Source organism: Theropithecus gelada, chromosome 4, assembly GCF_003255815.1.
Source record: "Theropithecus gelada isolate Dixy chromosome 4, Tgel_1.0, whole genome shotgun sequence".
Lineage (NCBI taxonomy): Eukaryota > Metazoa > Chordata > Mammalia > Primates > Cercopithecidae > Theropithecus > Theropithecus gelada.
Window position 1 is genome coordinate 12,663,502 of NC_037671.1, and position 19,511 is coordinate 12,683,012.

The 19,511-nt window shown below is 38.2% G+C and overlaps 1 protein-coding gene across 1 annotated transcript in view; it reads right to left on the bottom strand.

The window, feature by feature from the left end:
• Window positions 1-1,573: 1,573 nt before the first annotated feature.
• Window positions 1,574-19,511, bottom strand: part of OFCC1 (orofacial cleft 1 candidate 1) — a 513,721-nt gene continuing 495,783 nt past the window's right edge. Inside the window, exons 11-14 of the mRNA XM_025382309.1 lie at window positions 17,125-17,377; window positions 9,564-9,727; window positions 1,939-2,180; window positions 1,574-1,830 (exon numbers count right to left, since the gene is read on the bottom strand). Of these exons, the coding sequence (XP_025238094.1) occupies window positions 1,574-1,830; window positions 1,939-2,180; window positions 9,564-9,727; window positions 17,125-17,377 (916 nt within the window). The remainder of the gene's footprint in view (window positions 1,831-1,938; window positions 2,181-9,563; window positions 9,728-17,124; window positions 17,378-19,511) is intronic.

The following is a 19,511-nucleotide window of genomic DNA, read 5'->3' on the forward strand; positions in this document are numbered from 1 at the left end:
GAATGAATAATGAGCATAGTAAGAATGTTTAGCGATGAGTAAACAAAAACTAACATTTATTGAAAAATGAGATTTCATTTCTTCTATTAAATTTTTAAAAAGTTAAGACATTACATGAACATGATTTTAGAACTTTCCTCATTTACTACTGTGGAAAAATAAATCCATACTACTTTCCTAGAAAACAAGTTTGCAATAGTTGTCAAATGTCTTAGAAATATCAAACCCTCTAAAACAGTATTTCTGGGTCTCTAGGACTCCATTCAAATAATACTTTAAAATGTAGACAAGCCCCTGTGCCCTAGGATGTTCATTAGAATTATTTATAAGATGTACACAAATGTAAAACAATCTATTTTCCAGCAATAAAGAAATATGTATTTTATACTGCTTCTACAGTATATTTTATACAATATAAAATATTATGTATGCATTAAGTGTTCATACCCATAATTCTGAGCAAACTATCTCAAGGACAGAAAACCAAACACCGCATGTTCTCACTCATAGGTGGGAACTGAACAGTGAGAACACCTGGACACAGGAAGGGGAACATCACACACGGGGGCCTATCGTGGGGTGGGAGGAGGGGGGAGGGATAGCATTAGAAGATATACCTAATGTAAATGATGAGTTAATGGGTGCAGCACACCAACATGGCACATATATACACATGTAACAAACCTGCACGTCGTGCACATGTACCCTAGAACTTAAAGTATAATAAAAAAATTTTTTAAATGTATCACATAATATTAAGTTTAAAATCGACATATGAAGTTGTTTTTGTAGAATTCCAACTTTGTAAAAAACTATATAATGGGAAAACGGTTTAAATAAAAGCTAAAAAATTAATATGCTTTATCTTGATGAGATTATTTGTGTTTTTAAATTTATTCTTTGACTTTTATACTTTCAATTTTTTTCATAAATCACAAATTCTTCTAGAATGAGAAAAATTACTAAAAATATTAATGCTTTTTAGAAACTATAAAATCAAGTCCAAATGATTACATCTAGCACAGATGTGAGAAACTGGTATCCCAGTCAACTTGCCTTTCACAGCCATGGAGAGTGAGAATTTTTCTCGTAGAAATCCTTTAGCATCTAATTACTGAGGCTCTTGGAGGAATCAGATCCAAACAAGCAAACTTAACAGGGATCAATCTGGAGCCTGCACAGCCAGTCCCCATAATGTGGAGCTTCCCGGGCCCAGAGCTAGACACATCCTTTATGAACTGCCAGCACAAGACTTGGTCTCCTTTGTCTTCCTATCATGCTAGCCATATTAACATTGCCATGTTGACAGCACTGATCCAGAAGTCCAGAACGACTTACAGTTGTCGCTCTAATATATTGATTAAGGATGCTAACCTAAATCAGTCAGACATTGCACAAATCCACATTGGCATTTTCCACTAAGATGAGTTCTTATGACTTCTGTGTCTCCTGGACTATTATGCCAGAGCAAAACCCCACCTCAATGACCAGATGCATCTGCTGGGGACCCTGCTGGCTTCACAGAGGAACCTGGGCTGCCCAGCATGCCATCATTTTGAGAGGTGACAATGTGCTAGCAGACCTCGCTAGCTCTCAGCGCCTCCGCGGCCTCGGCGTCCACACTTGAGGAGCCCTTCAGCCTGCCGCTGCACCGTGATAGCCTCTCTCTGGGCTGGCCCAGGCCGGAGCCGGCTCCCTCTGCTTGCAGGGAGGTGTGGAGGGAGAGGCGCGGGCGGAACCGGGGCTGCGGGGCACGGCGCTCACGGGCCAGTGTGAGTTCCGGGTGGGCGCGGGCTAGATGGGCCCCGCACTCACAGCAACTGGCTGGCGCTGTCGGCCAGGGGCAGTGAGGGGCTTAGCACCCTGGCCAGCAGCTGCGCAGACTGCACTGGCTCCCCCAGCACTGCTGGCCTGCCCCCGCCTGGCGGGAATTCTCACCAGGCTTCAGCCGCCTCCCCGCGAGGCAGGGCTCCGGATCTGCAGCCCGCCATGCCCGAGCCCTGCCCTGCTGCCTCCTCTCTGCCTGTGGGCTCCGGGAGGCCAGAGGCTCCCTGAGGGGCACCACCCCCTGCTCCACGGCGACGGGTCCCATCAGCAGCCCAAAGGCTGAGAAGTGCAGACGCCTGGTGCGGGATTGGCGGGCGTGGCGGGGGATTGGCGCGGGCAGCTCCGCCTGTGGTCTGAGGTGGGGATCCACTAGGGCAGCCAGCTGGGCTTCCCAGTTGGGTGGGGACTTGGAGAACTTTTATGTCTAGCTGGAGGATTGTATATGCACCAATCAGCACTCTGTTTCTAGCTAATCTGGTGGGGACTTGGAGAACTTTTATGTCTAGCTAAAGGACTGTAAATGCACCAATCAGTGCTCTGCGTCTAGCTCAAGGTTTATAAATACACCAATCAGTGCTCTGTGTCCAGCTAATCTGGTGGGGACTTGGAGAATTTTTGTGTCTAGCTCGAGGTTTGTAAACACACCAATCCGCACCCTATCAAAACAGACCAATCAGCTCTCTGTAAAATGGGCCAATCAGCTCTCTGTAAAATGGGCCAATCAGCTCTCTGTAAAATGGACCAATCAGCAGGATGTGGGTGGGGTCAGATAAGGGAATAAAAGCAGGCTGCCCAAGCCAGAAGGGCAACCTGCCCTGGTATCTTTTAATCGTGGGGGTCGTTTGTTGTTTTGCTTTTTGCAATAAATCGTACAGGTGCTGAGTCTTCAGGTTCCCCACTGCCTTTATGAGCTATAACTGTCACTGTGAAAGTCTGCAATCTTGCTCCTGAGACCAGCGAAACCAGGAACCTGTGAAGGAGAACGAACAATTCCAGGCGGGAGGAACGAATGATTACATACGCGCTGTCTTAAGAGCTGTAACACTGACTGTGAAGGTCTGTAGCTTCACACTGGAAGCCAGGCGGACCACAAACCCCTCAGAACATCAGAAGGAATAAACTCCAGACACACTATGTTTAAGAACTGTAACACTCACCACGAGGGTCAGTGACTTTATTCTTGAAGTCAGTGAGACCAAGAACCCCCCAGTTCCGGACACAGTTTCAGAGAAAAACAAGTAAACAGATTATTCAGCTGATGTATGGAAGAGACTGACTGACTCAGATGGAAAAAAACAGGTATTTTTCCTGTAGGAGATTACCATCATTTTATCAACATCTGAAGAAACCTTAAGAGCACCTGCTTCTAGAATATAAGCAAACCTTGCTGAGGGTAACTAAGCATGCCTAGTTTAGACGGCAGGTTAAGCACGGAAAACAAGGAGAACTAGGTTGAGAGAAAACAAAACCTGTTTATTTCTACTAAATTATTCCAGGTTCATTGTCTATGAGGGCCAGGCCATCCACTTGTCATTGTTTTGTCCCTACATTATTTCTCCATCCATTATAGTGCTTCCCACTCTTCCTACCCATAATTACGTGTGGGGTAATTAATTCAAATACCCATTTACTTTAGGTAGCAAAACATTAAGTCATAGTTATTTGGTGCATAAATTCTGTGCTTGCTTTATTAACTTCACAAATAATTTAGATGATAAAGTTGTAGACCTCAGACAAAGAGTAACTGTAAACATTCATTTTAAGTGAAAAGGGTTATATTGATATGGGAATAAATGATACAAAACATTATTTGATAATATTTTTAATCTTAGAATCTAAGTCTAAACTACATCTCATGCTTTATCTGGTCATTTTAAATAATTATTCATGTAGAGCCTGTTATAAAAACCTACACATGCATGTTAATTTCATCATGTTACACACAAAAAAATGCCTAAAGTCTAGCAAATGAACATTTTTGCCTAGGGCCACATGACAAGTTCGTGGTCAAATGAAAACTGAGTGATCAGAGAAGCCCTTCTCTAAGAAACTAAGTGCTCTGGAAAGATGACATACAGTGCTTATGACATGTCAAAATATAAACCAAGCCTGTGCCTAAACAACACACATCCCCTGGAGAATTAGGCAATTTTACAACAGCGATGTTAGTGACCTAAGGGCCGCATCAGAGAATGATCAGTCTACTGAAGGAAGACTTGCACAGTGAGTTCACCTCGCATTTCATAGAAAATAATGACTATCATATGTGTACTCCCTCAGCACCCAGCCACAAACCTCCAAGCAGCTGCATTCACCCTTACCTTTTTTTCTTATCACATCAAGAGACAAGATCTTTTTCCAAAATCCAAGGTTTGTCTCCATCTGAGTTGTACCTCATGTCTTCAGAGACCTCTCTCAAATATACTCCCTTGCTTAAGTATTTATAATATTTCTGTAAATTTTCATCTCTGCCTAGAAATATGTTCAAACCACGCCTGTATTTAAAAATCATTTTTAAAATATATTTTTCTAACCACTTTCTATTTATAGCATAACTGTATAAAAAAAGTCACAAAGTACCAACTCTACATCCACATCCTTGACTCAGCCCACTGCAATTTAGTCTCTACCAAAAGGCAATGAAACTCAAGGTTTCAACTACATATATCTATAGTCTATATTGATTTCCCTGAGCTCTGCACTTATTTATCCAACTTCTCGTAACATATTTCCCTTGGCAATATCAAAGATAGCTCAACATGAAAGAAAAGTGAGTTAACTTGTTATCCATCTCCTGTAAATGTTTATTTTCTATCTAATCCCTGCCTCTGAGGATTCTACAGCCATTCCCCACCTGCTCAACTCCTGATCTTGAGACTATACTAATTACCATCCTCTCCTTTGCCTTCAACTTCCAATCAAATTATGTTATGTTCTGCTCATTAACTATTTGTTTTTTGTTTTGAATTTCTTTATTTCTTCTTAAAAATATGGGAAACATCTGCAGAAAGTGCAGGTTTGTTACATAGGTATACATGTGCCATGGTGGTTTGCTGCACCAATTGACCTGTCCTCTAAGTTTCCTCCCCTCACCCCCCACCCTCCAACAGGCCCTGGTGTGTGTTGTTCTCCTCTCTGTGTCCAGGTGTTCTGAGTGTTCAACTCCCACTTATGAGTGAGAACATGCGGTGTTTGGTTTTCTGTTCCTGTGTTAGTTTACTGAGGATGATGACTTCCAGCTTCATCCATGTCCATGCAAAGGACATGATATCATTCCTTTTTATGACTGCAGAGTATTCCATGGTGTATATGTACCACATTTTCTTTATCCAGTCTATCACAGATGGGCATTTGGTTGGTTCCATGTCTTTGCTATTGTAAATAGTGCTGCAATAAATGTACATGTGCATATGTCTTTATAATGAAATGATTTATATTTGGGGGGATATATACCCACTAATGGCATTGCTGGGTCAAATGGTATTTCTGGTTCTAGATCATTGAGGAATAACCATACTGTCTTCCACAATGGTTGAACTAATTTAAATTCCCACCAACAGCGTAAAAGCATTCCTATTCCTCCACAGCTTCTCCAGCATCTATTGTTTCTTGACTTTTTTGTGACTGGTGTGAGATGGTATCTCATTGTGGTTTTGATTTGCATTTCTCTGATGATCAGTGATGTTGAGCTATTTTTTATGTGTTTGTTGGCCACATGTATGTCTTTTTTTGAAAGGAGTCTGTTCATATCCTTTGCCCACTTTTTAATGGGGTTGTTTTTATTCTTGTAAATTTGCTTAAATTCCTTGTAGATTCTGGATATTAGACCTTTGTCAGATGGGTAAACTGCAACATTTTTCTCCCATTCTGTAGGTTGCCTGTTCACTGTATTGATAGTTTATTTTGCTGTGCAGAAGCTCTTTAGTTTAATTAGATCCCATTTGTCAATTTTGGTTTTTGTTGCAATTGCTTTTGGCATTTTCATCATGAAGTCTTTGCCCATGCCTACATCCTGAATTGTATTGCCTAGGTTTTCTTCTAGAGTTTTTATGGCTTTGGGTTTTACATTTAAGTCTTTAATCTATCTTGGTTAATTTTCATATAAGATGTAAGGAAGAAATTGAATCCCAGAACAGACCAAAAACATGTTCTGAAATTGAGGCAGTAATTAGTAGCCTATCAACCAAAAAAAGCCCAGGACCAGACAGATTCACAGCTGAATTCTACCTGAAATACAAAGAGGAGCTGGTACCATTCCTTCTGAAACTATTCCAAACAATTGAAAAGGAGGGACTCCTCCCTAACTCATTTTATGAACAAGCATCATCCTAATACCATAACTGGGAAGATACACAACAAAAAAAAAGAGAAAATTTCAGGCCAATATCTCTGATGAACATTGATGCAAAAATCCTCAATAAAATACTGACAAACTGAATCCAGCAGCACATCAAAAAATTATCCACTATGATCAATCAGCTTCATCCCTGGGATGCGAGGCTGGTTCAACATATGCAAATCAATAAACATAATCCATAAACAGAACCAAAGACAAAAACCACATGGTTATCTCAATAGATGCAGAAAATGCCTTCAATAAAATTCAACATCCTTCATGTTAAAAACTCTCAATAAACTAGTTATTGATGGACCATATCTCAAAATAACAAGAGCTATTTATGACAAACCCACAGTCAGTAGCATATTTAATGGGCCAAAGCTAGAAGCATTCTCTTTGAAAACCAGTACAAGACCAGGATGCCCTCTCTCACCATTCCTATTGAACACAGTATTGGAAGTTCTGGCCAGGGCAATCAGGCAAGAGAAAGAAAGAAAGGGTATTCAAATAGGAAAAGGGGAAGTCAAATTATATCTGTTTGCGGATGACGTGGCTTTATATTTAAAAAGCCCCATTGTCTTAGCGCCAAAACTTAAACAGATAACCAAAGTCAGCAAGGTCTCAGGATGCGAAATCAATGTGCAAAAATCACAAGCATTCCTTTACACCAACAATAGAAAAGCAGAGAGCCAAATCATGAATTAACTCCTATTCACAATTGCTAGAAAGAGAATAAAATACCTAGGAATACTGCTAACAAGGGATGTGAAAGACCTCTTCAAGGGGAACTACAAACCACTGTTCAAGGAAATAAAAGAGGACACAAACAAAAGGAAAAACATTCCATCTTCATGGACAGGAAGAATCAATATCGTGAAAATGGCCATACTGCTCAAAGTAGCATATAGATTTAATGCTATTCCCGTCAAGCTACCATTGACATTCTTCACAGAATTAGAAAAAACGACTTTAAATTTCACAGGGAATCCAGGAAGACACTGTATAGCCAAGACAATTCTAAGCAAAAAGAGAGCAAAGCTGGAGGCATCACACCTCCTGACTTCAAACTATATTACAAGCCTACAGTAATCAAAGCAGCATGGTACTGGTACCAAAACAGACATGTAGACAAATGGAACAGACAAGAGACTTCAGAAATAACACCACACATCTACAACCATCTGATCTTCGATAAACCTGACAAAAATAAGCAATGGGAAAAGGATCTCTTATTCAATAAATGGTGCTGGGAAAACTGGCTAGCCATATGCAAAAAACTATTTCTTAAATATATGCCAACTTCCATGTTTAGTGATATTCTCTTTAAAATTTTTGACACTCCTTGCCTAGACTATCAAAATGGCTTTCTAACTATATTTTCCTACTTCCAACCTGGTCACTGTTAAACCCACCTTTCCTTCTACTATCAGAGTGATTTTCCTAAAATTAAAAGTTACGTTAAATCCTTTAATGTTTTCACTTTACCATTAGAAGAAAGTCAAAGCATGATGTCAAGTCTTTTATCATCTTGTCCTTGAATACATTTCCAACTTTAACTGTGCTGTCTGCCATCTCCCCATATCCTGCACACCAGCCATGTCAAAATACATTTGATTTGCCAAATACATCGCACTTTTGAAGGACCATATGGCTTTATATATCTTCCCATTGCCTGCAAACCTGCTTCCCTCTGTTTTTTATCTAGCTAAATTATATTAAAGCTTCAAAGATTACTTAAGTATTATATTTCCACTGAAATCTTTGCCTGTTGCCCACATCCTCCACCAGATCTGTGTTGTTTCATTTTCTCAATGCTCCTAGATCAGATCCCTGTGTTGATCTCTTTCTGGCACTTTGCTAAAAAATGGTGGTAAGAACACTTAACATGAGATCTACTCTCTTAACAAAATATTAAATGCACAATACAATATTGTTAACTATATACCAATGTTGCACTGCAGCTCTCTGGAACTTCATCATCATTTGTAACCAAAATTTTTACCCATTGAATGGCAACTGCATATTTACCCTTCTCCTCATCCCCTGGAAATCATCATTCTACTTTCTGCTTCTATGAGTCTGACTTATTTAGATACTTCATATATGTTGAATCATGCAGTATTTGTCACTATGTGACTGGCTTATTTATTTCACTTAGCATAATGTCCTCAAGGTTTATACACATGTATTCACACTGTCACATATCACCGGACTTCTTTCTTTTTTATGATAATATTCCATTGGATGTACGTACCACATAATATATTCATCAACTGGTGGAGATTTAGGCTGTTTCCATGTCTTGCCTATTATGAATAGTGTTGTAATGAACATGAGAATGCTAATATCTCCTTGAAGTTCTGATTTCAATTCTTTTGGGTAAATACCCAGAAGTGGAATTGCTAGATTATATTGCAATGCTGCAGTAATTAAAACAGTATGGTACTGGCATAAAGACAGATATAGACCAATGTTACAGACTACAGAGCCCAGAAACAGATCTACACATATACAATGAACTGATCTTCAACAAGGATGCCAAGAAAACACAATGGGGAAAGGAGTCTCTTCTACAAATGGCACTGGGAAAAGTGAATATTCACATGCAAAAGAATGAGATTGACCTTTATCTTACACCATATGTTAATACAAAAATCAACTCAAAATGGATTAAAGACCTAAACATAAGATCTGAAACTGTAAAATTCCTAAAAGAAAACATAGGGGGAAATCTTCATGACATTGGTCTTGGCAATGATTTCATGGATAAGACACCAAAAGTACAGGAAGTAAAAGTGAAAATAGACAAGTGGGACTACATCAAACTAAAAAGCTTCTGCAAAGCAAAGGAAATAATCAATAGAATAAAATGCCCTCCTAGTACTTTTTATACTACCTTGCATTTATTGCTTCTCTTCTCTTTCATCACAAACATAAACTGATGACTTGGCAAGCCAAATCCATGATATTCAGGATCAAAGCTGAAGAATAATTTTTCTGTTGGTGACTTTAACGGGTGGAAAGTGTGGGAAGAAGCAGGTTGGAAGGAAAAGAAAAAGAGAATTTAAGACGAACTTTTCAGGAAATTTCCCAGAATGTTATTAGATATCAAGAGATTACTCTTTGTTTGCTACAGGTCTCTGGTTTGGAGCAGCAAGTTTAATAATTCACAGTAAAATTAGCTCTCTCTATAATGGGGAAAATATTTTCCTAAAGTCGAATAATTTCCTGGTTGGTCTTCAGGACAAGTGTTACAGGTAACCAAAGAAATGTTCACCTTAGCAATGTAGAGATGGTTCTAACTTCTCTTCTTTAACCATCTCCTCACAACCTAAATGTGCAATAAGAAGACTGGAGGCTGAACACATTGAAGAACAAAGTGATTGAAGCACCTTACCTGAGACAATATAAATATAAAATCAAAGAAGAAATGATGAACAGGAGGATGTAAAGCAGCACTGTGATCACCACGCCAAGAATGCCTGGCTGCATCGTTCTTACAAACATCCAGTAGAGCTTCGCGGCATCCGCTATGGGAGTCTCCTCATTATCTGTTAGCCGCTGACAAAAGCAAATACAGATTTGAAAAACTAAGAATAGGAACACTTATCATCAAGTTAGGTGAAAGTAAATATACAAAGACTATGTGACCCCATAAATTGTTTTTGAAATAAGTCTTCCAGGTACTGAAGATTGCCAGCTCTTCTGGTACACAAAGGAAAAGAAAAAAAGCTTGGTTTACCCGGTTTTTCTCATCTTCCCTCTAAGCCTTTACATGCACACACTCGACATGCAATTCATAAAGTAAAAGCCATGTTTTATTGATGTACTATTAACTTCTGAATTTAATGAGCACAAGATGTGAAGAAATTAAATATGATGGTGAAAAGAGTCCTTTCTTTCTGAAGCAGATTTGATAAGAATTTAATTTGTGCTATGCATAAAAGAGATGGCTTATTTTAGAAACTTATAAAAAAGTTATCAGGCTACTTAATGTGAGTTTGAAAACCAAGTTTACATTAGGTTAATTTAACAATAAGTCCTTATTTTAGACAAAGAAAGACGTACACTACATTGGATTAGAAATGAAAAAAAATACTATGGGGTTTTTAAAAGTATATACATTTGTAAAGACCTACAGTATCATCATATGACATCTTTGACTTTATAAAATATGCATGTTCTTTAATTATAAGTCTCTTGATATCAAGTGGAAGTAATGTGCAATATAAATGTTAAGTAAGGTATCTTTTCTAATGCAATAGAGAAGGAAGAATTTCTTTAGTTTTTAAACCGATGATTAAACTGATGATAAATAAATGTTGAAAAGTCGTTTTTTAAAAAAGCTTATCCAAACCACTCATGTGTAGATGAAAACAGAAACCTAAGCAGATTCATTTGTATTTTCCCTACACCAAAATATACTTTAGTGATTGGGCAGTGAGTATAATTGAGATGTTCCAATTCTCAACTACTGCTTCTTTGAGCACCATCTCAAAACTTTTATTTCTATATTCTGTACTTGTTAACCAGTCTATCTTGCAAAATTGTGTGACTGCTGCCAGGACTTTTGGCAGTAGATTGTAAGAGTCATCATGCATCTCTCCTATTCTACATCATACCTTTCTGCTGTTTCTTAAAGGTAATGAAATAGACTTGAGATTCATTAATGAAACCAAAAAAAAAAGATATATATTTAATGACAGTCACATAACCTAACCAATATATTTTAATTATTTCTTTGACCTACATATATTGAATGCCTATTATGTATCATTAGGAACTGAAGATAAAAGAGTGAATACAATTAGACAAAAGCTCTACACTCTTGGAGCTTACATTTAGGTGAGAAGGGGGTATATGAATGATGATAAGCATATATGCAAGATTAAAATAAGTAATTTATTGTTTATGATACATCACAGGATGGTATTATGAAGAAAAAATGTAAACCAGAAGAGGTATAGGAAAGACAGAAGTGTATCACTAAATATTGCTTCAGAATAGGTGTCACTAAAAAGATGGCCTCTAAGAAAAGACCTAAAGATATAAGAGAATGAGCCAGGTGCCTCCCAAATGGTATTCATCACATACGGCCCATACTACATCTGTGTGTGTGTCTGTGTGTGTGTGTGTGTGTGTGTGTGTGTTGATTCTCCAACTAGATTGTAAATTCCAGCCTGGACTATAGGGGCAATGGCTCTTACATCTTGTGTCATTCACAGAGCACAGCATCATCATTTCATTCTCATACTCTCATCTTTATTCTTTTTATGTTAAACATATAATATATAGTATGTTTATATATTTATACACATAATATATAAAATATATATTATATATTTATATACATAATTTATATATGTATTTTATATATATATATATGTTTCAAGGTTTATTCCCAGTCTCTTATTTGATCTTCCCAGCAACACTATAAAAAGAGGAAGGTAGGTGTTTTGTATTTGTAGATATTACTACTTTCTCATGATGCATATGAGGACATTGAAAACCGAAGAGGTAAACTGGCCTATCCGACATCAAATAGATGACACATAGCAGAGCTGGGACCAGAACCCAGCTCTCTCTGACTCCAACTCTGTGGTCTTTCCACTACTCTATGGTCACTTCTAATGGAGTGTTTGTGATTTGAATGTGTCTCCCAAAAGCATGTGTTGGAAACTTAATCCCAGTGCAACAGTGTTGGGAGGTAGAGCCTAATGGGAGGTGTTTAGGTCATGAAGGCTCCATCCTCGTGAATGGATTAATGCCAATTATAAAAGGGCTTGAGGCTGCAAGTTTGAATTCTTGCCATCTCTCATCCTCTCTTTGCTCTCCTGCCATGGGATGACACAGCAAGAAGCCCCTTGCATGTGGTTGACTGCCACGGGTACTACTTGAGACCGTCATTATGGCAGTTACTATTGTTACTGCTTGAGACCATCATTACAAGACTGAACGAAGGGATGAACATAGAAATGATAACAAAAAACAAAAGAAACTATTTTAAGGGAAGGCTAGCATGGAGGAGAAGAAGAGAGCTCCCTGCTTCTAGTGAGCAAAGACGGCCGCTGAGCATCTACAACCCTTTGTATTTATTGAGTAACAAGAGCAAGGAGGAGAAGGTAATGACTAGTCAGCTGCTTAATTGATCAAGGGTTCATATTGTTACTGACAGGTTTCAATTATGCCTAATCATAAGAAACATTTGTGCAGCCTCCAACACTTTTAGGATGTCAGTTCCTCAATCTCGGACTTCCCAGACTCCATAACCATGAGCCAATAATTCCTGTTCATTATAAATTAACCAGTCTTAGGTATTTTATTATCGCAGCACAAAAGAGAATACGATGTGGAGTCTCAAGAATCGTTTGCTGAATGACAGTGTTTGCATCCTACCTTTCATCTTTGCTTACATGTTTTATTCTTATCTCACTATTTATATTGAGGGCAGAAATTATGCCATATTTATTCTGAATCTTTTAAAACCTTATGTAGAGAGTATATACTCAATAAATATGTGCTGATGGACTAAAACATTCAGTAGCAAATCTTTCCTCTACTTTTTATCCAGATTAGGGCTCAGGCAGAGAAATAATTTATCCACTTAATGAAATTGTTGAACATAGTATCATCAATGCATTGCCAACCTCTGAACCAACAAACTGAAGGACTAGCAAAGAATTACTAGCAACATCAACAGCCACTCAGCACTTCAGCCTCAGACCAATTCATCTGCCACATCTCTCTTTAGATCTCCATACATGAAATGAATTCAAGACAGAAAATACCAGTAAAATTAGGTAGCATCTCCCTGAGCTGAGTGACCTGGTTCAAACCCAGAAGATACTCAGCTTCGTCCGCTAAAAAGAAGTGCGGAAGGATCTGGAGGTATGAACTCAGGCAACCTGAGTCTCCCAAGTGACATTCAACCTACGATAACTGCAATCCTTGTGGAACAGTAGTTTTCAAGAATTAATGATCATCAGAATCACCTGGAAGGTTTGTTAATATACATATTGATGGGCCCCTGCCCAATGTTTCTAGCTCAGTGAATTTGGTGCAGGGCCTGAGATTTTGCATTTCTGTTAAGTTCTCAGGTGATGTTAATGCTGTTGGTCCAGGGACCACACTTTGAGAACCATAGATTTAAATCAATACTTCTGAAGCTTCAGTATGTGGCCACATCCAAGTGCATTTTTACAGGTTCCCAAAGGGTTTTAATGCTGTCTATCTGTGGATTACAGACAACTTTAGAGGTTTTTAAAAGATAACAAAATTAGATGTCATCTGCAATAAAACATGATGGATTCAAACTGCCCAATAATTTGTGCAAATTTGGAAAACAATTTAGCTTTTTTTTTTTTTTTTCAAGCGGAGAGAGAGAGAGAAGGGTGCTCTATACAGCTACTGGAATCCAAGTAAGCCTTTATCAGGTTCCAGATCTATGAACTGGTTCTGAGATGGCCACGCTGGAGGTTACTTTCCTATAGATTACATCGGAGGTCCAGAGTAAATTAAGTTCTGCTCATTTTGTCAGCTGCCTTGGATACAGTGGTCTGGTCTTCTATTTATCTGCCTGAGGGAACTAACTGAAACAAGAAAAGTCCTTCCAAGATTGCTGCAGACATCCTTCTGAGCAGATCTCAGAGGACCACAGGGACAGCTGCTCATCCTCCCCAAATGGCTTCACGCATGATGTGGCTGTAGGCTGAGCCCCAGCACCCTGTCTACTCAATATGCACATTAGGACTCTGGGAGAAATTGGAAGTTGGTCCTCCCAGAATGCAGACAGCATTCCTCTCTACGTCTCCTGCTCATCAATCCTCGATGCCACAGTCACCTTATTATCCTGGAGAATAAGAGAGGTGGGAATGTAGATGTTATCCAGCTGGAGAATCAGAATGTGCTAATCAGCAGGGTGAAAAAAGTTTAGAGATGGGGTAGGAAACACAGCCACTTCTAACTCAAAAGGCTCCCTCTTCTGCCATGTTGTCAAGGTGCTCAAAGGCATGGAGGCTTCACACAGCGGTCTGTCCTTCAAGAACTGAGGAGCGTTCCTTGGCACATGATTCTTTCGCTAATCCCTAACAGTGGGACTAGAAACTAGATATACCAGTGGGCTTGAGGGGCACTGTTTTAGTTAATTTTAATAATGTTAAATGGTCTACATAGTTAGAGTCAACAATCACACTTGTCGGCAGGTTCTGGGCATTTCTGGCAGAGGTCATTTCCACTCAGGAATAAGCAGTCAGAATTCTCACATGAAATCAACAAGACATCAGTGCACTTAAAGCTTCGAGAACTCCAGTCTTGTGAAGAGCAGTCCAGCTATCCCCAGTGAGCGAAAGCCCAGCCTAGCAAGCAGGAAAATGAAAGGAAAGGCCTTCTCTGCAAAGTATGTAGCACCTTGTTACTCACAGTGTGTCCATGGAACTAGCATCATTGGCACCATCTAGGGGTCTATCAGTAATGAAGAATCCTAGGCTCTACCTGCTAACTCAGAATGTGCATTTTGTTTTATTTTTTTAAATATGTTTTTATTTTTATAGATTTAGAGGCTGTAAGTGCAGATTTGTTACATGAATATGTTGTGCAGTGGTGAAGTCTGGGACTTTTCATGTAACCATCACCCAACTAGTATACACTGCACCCATTAGGTAATTTCTCATCCCTCATGCCAATTTCCCATCCCTCATGCCCCTTCCACCCTCCATCCTCCCACCTTTTTAAGTCTCTGATGTCTATTATTCCACTGTTTATGTTCATGTATACTCATTATTTAGCTCCCACATATAAGTGAGAACAGGAATGTGCATTTTAATAAGATCCCCAGGGAACTTGAAAGCAAATCTTTCCTCTACTTTTTATCCAGATTAGGGCTCAGGCAGAGAAATAGCATGCTAGGGCCTGAGACACAGTGCGAAAAATGGTGACAGGCTCTGCTGACCTTAGCTATCTACTATAGCACCCAAAGTGGGAGATATCTTCATGGATGCAAATGTTCTGAAAGCATTTTGTTGACAAAAGAGTCCATTTCAAACACAGTTAACAAGTAGAGTCCATCAAAACACTCATCTCTATGATTTGCTTGGTATGGTGAATATAATCCAAACACATACATTCCAGTTATGAAACTTTCCTTTTTCTTGTTAAAAGGAGAAATATACCAAATGTGGAATATTATTTCATACATTAAGATAATTTTATAAATAAATATTTGATCATATTGATTAATTTATAGTATCTATATGCTCCCTTGCTTGGAATGATATTTTATGGCCAGGTCCACAGTATAGAAATTTAGTTAAAATTCAGATGTCTCTTCTTTTGCCTATTGAAATTGCTTAAAAATGTGACGCCTCCAAGGTAAAGTGTTTCTTGGCTTGAATTACTCCACTGTTTGCCAGTATCTTGAATTTTGCTTTGATGATTTAATCTAAAGCATTTGGCAATTTAAATGGAGCTTCAATAAAGTTGCTAAATTGCAGGTCAGGGGTCACGGCAAGTAGGCAGGATAGGAAAGGATGATCCCCCATTGAACCTTGCCTAGGAAAGGATGCCCAATTGAGCCCTGCCTATGCAGGAGCTTGCATCTTCCAACCTATGTTGCTATTCTTAGATCTTCTTAGTTGGCTCATCAGAGCTTTCCTATGCATCCATAATGTGCGTGGTCCTCAAACTGTGGTCCCTGACCAACAACATCACTGTCATCTGTAAATTTGTTAGAAATGCAAGTTCTTGAGCTCTACTTCAGACCCACCAGAGAAAGAACTCTGGGGATGGGGCCCAGCAATCTGTTTTTACCATAGCCTACAATAGATTCTGATACAGAATAAGGTTTGAGAATCAGTACGTTTCAGTAACACTCTCTAGGAAATCCCACGCCTTGCGAATTCAAAGCAACAGATTTGGATATGGTAATAAATTTACACTAAGAGCCACATCATTTTCGCCTCAAATTATAGCCCCCAAATTCATTGGTAAATTAAATATTTTGGGGTAATCAAAAAATTGTCATCAGGGATAACATACATTTGATTTCACAAAGCAATATATTGACTGAAAGCTTGAAGTAGAGATTTTAACATGATGGAAGGAACATCATCCTCAGAATTCAGAAATCTGGGTCCTAGTCGTGGGTGCAGTGTGGACTGGCTATATGGCTCAGATAAGTCATGTAATTCTGCATCTGGTTTCTCCCAGCTGTAAAGTGAGAAGAATACTTGCCCCATCAACTTACAGGATTGTCATAAATATGTAATCAAAGACATTGTGTGAAGATGCTTGAAAAATACAAGAGCACTCTTCAAATATTAGAATTATTATTACCATTATTTACATGTCATTATGTACCTTAATACATCATTCATAATTATGTAATCTTAGAAATATATATTTTAGGGTGAAAATGCACCATGTCACTTCAATATCATCACAAAAGTCTAAATAAATGCCTATGCGGTAGTTTTTAAAATACATTTATTACTTAGAAATGTTTAAAAAGCTTTCATTCTTGACTGTATTTATTGCAGAAGAGTACTACATCATAGTCAATAAATAACCTAACTAATTCAAGGAACTACTGTGCAGTTACCTTTTTGCAAAATTTGCCTATGAAAATTCTTAATATTAAAAAAGTTACCTAAAAAAAGTTACCAAAAGAATATAACAAAATAAAGCTTCTTTGTAATAAGGTTACAAATGTGACAGCTAGCTGGGATTTGATCTTCAACATGACTTCTGGCTTATTTTTCAAGTGTTTATTTATAAGAGTTAAAATTACACTTAAATTGATTATATTAGACATGCATGACTTTTTTATCAGAAGAAACTTAATTTCGATTTAAGATGAATACTGATTGTTCATTATGATTGAAACTTTCCATGTCAAATGATTCATGGACTAAAGCTAAATTCTATGTCAAGGACTCATATCCTGATTATTTCATTTGACTTACCCCCAGGAGAGTATCCACTATAAACACTGCCAATGGGTCTAGAACTGTCCATAGTCCCATGGTAATGATTAACTTTGACAAGACATCAGGGCAGGAGGCAAACAGTAGCTGACAGCCCCATCTGATCAAAACCAAAAGAAGTAGGATTGCATTCAGCATTAAAGGCCCCATCAAAACCACAGGAAGCTCTTCTCCAATGTGAAGTGAGGAAGTTGGGTAGCGAAGCTCAACGGTGTGAAGAGAAAAATGGAATCTGTGGGAAAAGAAGGCAATCGTATAAGGGTGAACAAGAGGAACCGTACAAAATACCAAGTGTACAAACCAATTTAAAGAACTCTGTGTTTTGTTTTCTTTTTCTTAAATACAGAAAACTGGACACTTAGTAGTACCCCCCAATTTATTGTTAGAAGTTTTCATCTTATCCCAGCCCCTCAACATGTTACTTCCCAGGAAAAGGTAAACTCTACCCTGTTTATTGTTGTTTTAAGTGTCCTGTGCCTCCATAGAAAGTATGTCAATTTGAGCCACTGAACACAGCATTCTAAAGACTAAGAGCATTTCTGCAGTTCACACAGTACATTTTAGTAGGTTATTTAAAATGCGAAATATACCAGTGAACTTTCTACTGTGTCAATCTTTAACAGAAATGAGAACTAGATGTAAATCTAATGCTCCTTTAGAGTTTCAGCATAACTGATTAATTTTACTCATGATTCTTGTAAGCAGATTCCCAGATACAACAAAAATGACACTGTCACCACTAACAACCAAAATATCATACTCCTTTGTTGTTCTAAAAGAGTCAACTAGATGCAGTTGAAGGACCTAACTCAATGATTAGATCCAATCTGAACCCAGTCATTCAAGCATCCTCGACCCAGGCTTTGCCACTGTCTTTCTGTGCAGCAAGACTTTATTTCACTTGAAGTTTTCTCTCCCCTGAATTTCAGCCTATGTAAAGCTGCTTCATAGTTAATCCTGCCTATGCATTCTATTTATCTGCCATCTACTAAAAGGAGTTGTTTTACCCACTCCTTGACTTGTGCTTCAAAGAAAGTTTTATGCTTTGTTCTTATGTGAATATCAAATAAAGTAATGTACATACATTTCTTTTTTCTTTCTTTTTTTTTTTTTTGAAACAGAGTCTCGCTATGTCACCCAGGCTGGAGTGCAGGGGCACAATCTTGGCTCACTGCAAGCTCTGCCTCCTGGGTTCACGCCATTCTCCTGCCTCAGCCTCCCAAGTATCTGGGACTACAGGTGCCTGCCACCACATCCGGTTAATTTTTTTTTTCTTTTTTTTTTTTTGTATTTTTAGGAGAGATGGAGTTTCACCATGTTAGCCAGGATGGTCTCGATCTCCTGACCTCGTGATCCGCCCGCCTTGGCCTCCCAAAGTGCTGGGATTACAGGCATGAGCCACCGTGCCCGGCCATGTACGTAAATATCTTAGCATAGTATCTGACACAGAGCGAGAGTGGAAAACAAGCTCATTGTTGGTAATGTTATTGCTAGGGCTCACAGCTAAGATGTGACACAGAGCTACTGTGTAATTCAAGCCTGCAGACTGAGACAATAGCCAGAAAATATCCTTTGTATCTTAGGTCCTCCATTGCTTAAGAAATTGGTTCAACGGGGCTGTCAAGATACATTTTGCAGTCTCATTTTATTAACAACTAATAAAGATAGGGCTTCCTTTCCTATTGAAGAATAAAAGAGTGAAAAGCAAACAACAACTAGGCCAAGCATATAACATTTGTTTTTCCTGCTTTGGAAACCTTAAAAAAAGGAAAGAGAAAGAAAGAAAGGAGGAACAAAGAGGCTATCCATATAAAAATTCCTCCTTGAAAATGCAGTTTAGTATATACACATTTGTATATTCCATAATATATTCAGACCTTTATGATTTCATTTTCAAAGAATATCAATAACTATATATGTATGTATAAATACAAATATACATATATATTATTTTCATAAAGTCTTAAAGTTCTTTGCACTCTTCTTAATTGAAAATATACACACAACTTTATTTTTATCTGTACCATCTACATTTGAGAAAATGAATTTTACTCGTATTGATATCTATCTGTGTGTCTATCTACAGTGTCTTTGGAATCATGTTTATAAAGAGATAACCTTTAAAATGTCATCCTTTTCCAGAGGATAATGGCCCCGAAAGCTGCCTGGGCTTGAGTTTGGTAATTGTTTGAATTCAATCATTTTGCAGAAGAAGCAATCTTTGCTTCTCTGTGAATAGGTGATAAATCACACTTACATTACTTCTAAAATACCTTCAGCCTAAGTCACTATGATAAAATCAAAATAGAATAAAACATTGTTGCTAAATTCCTTTTTGGAACCTGCTCAGATATTAGAACATATTT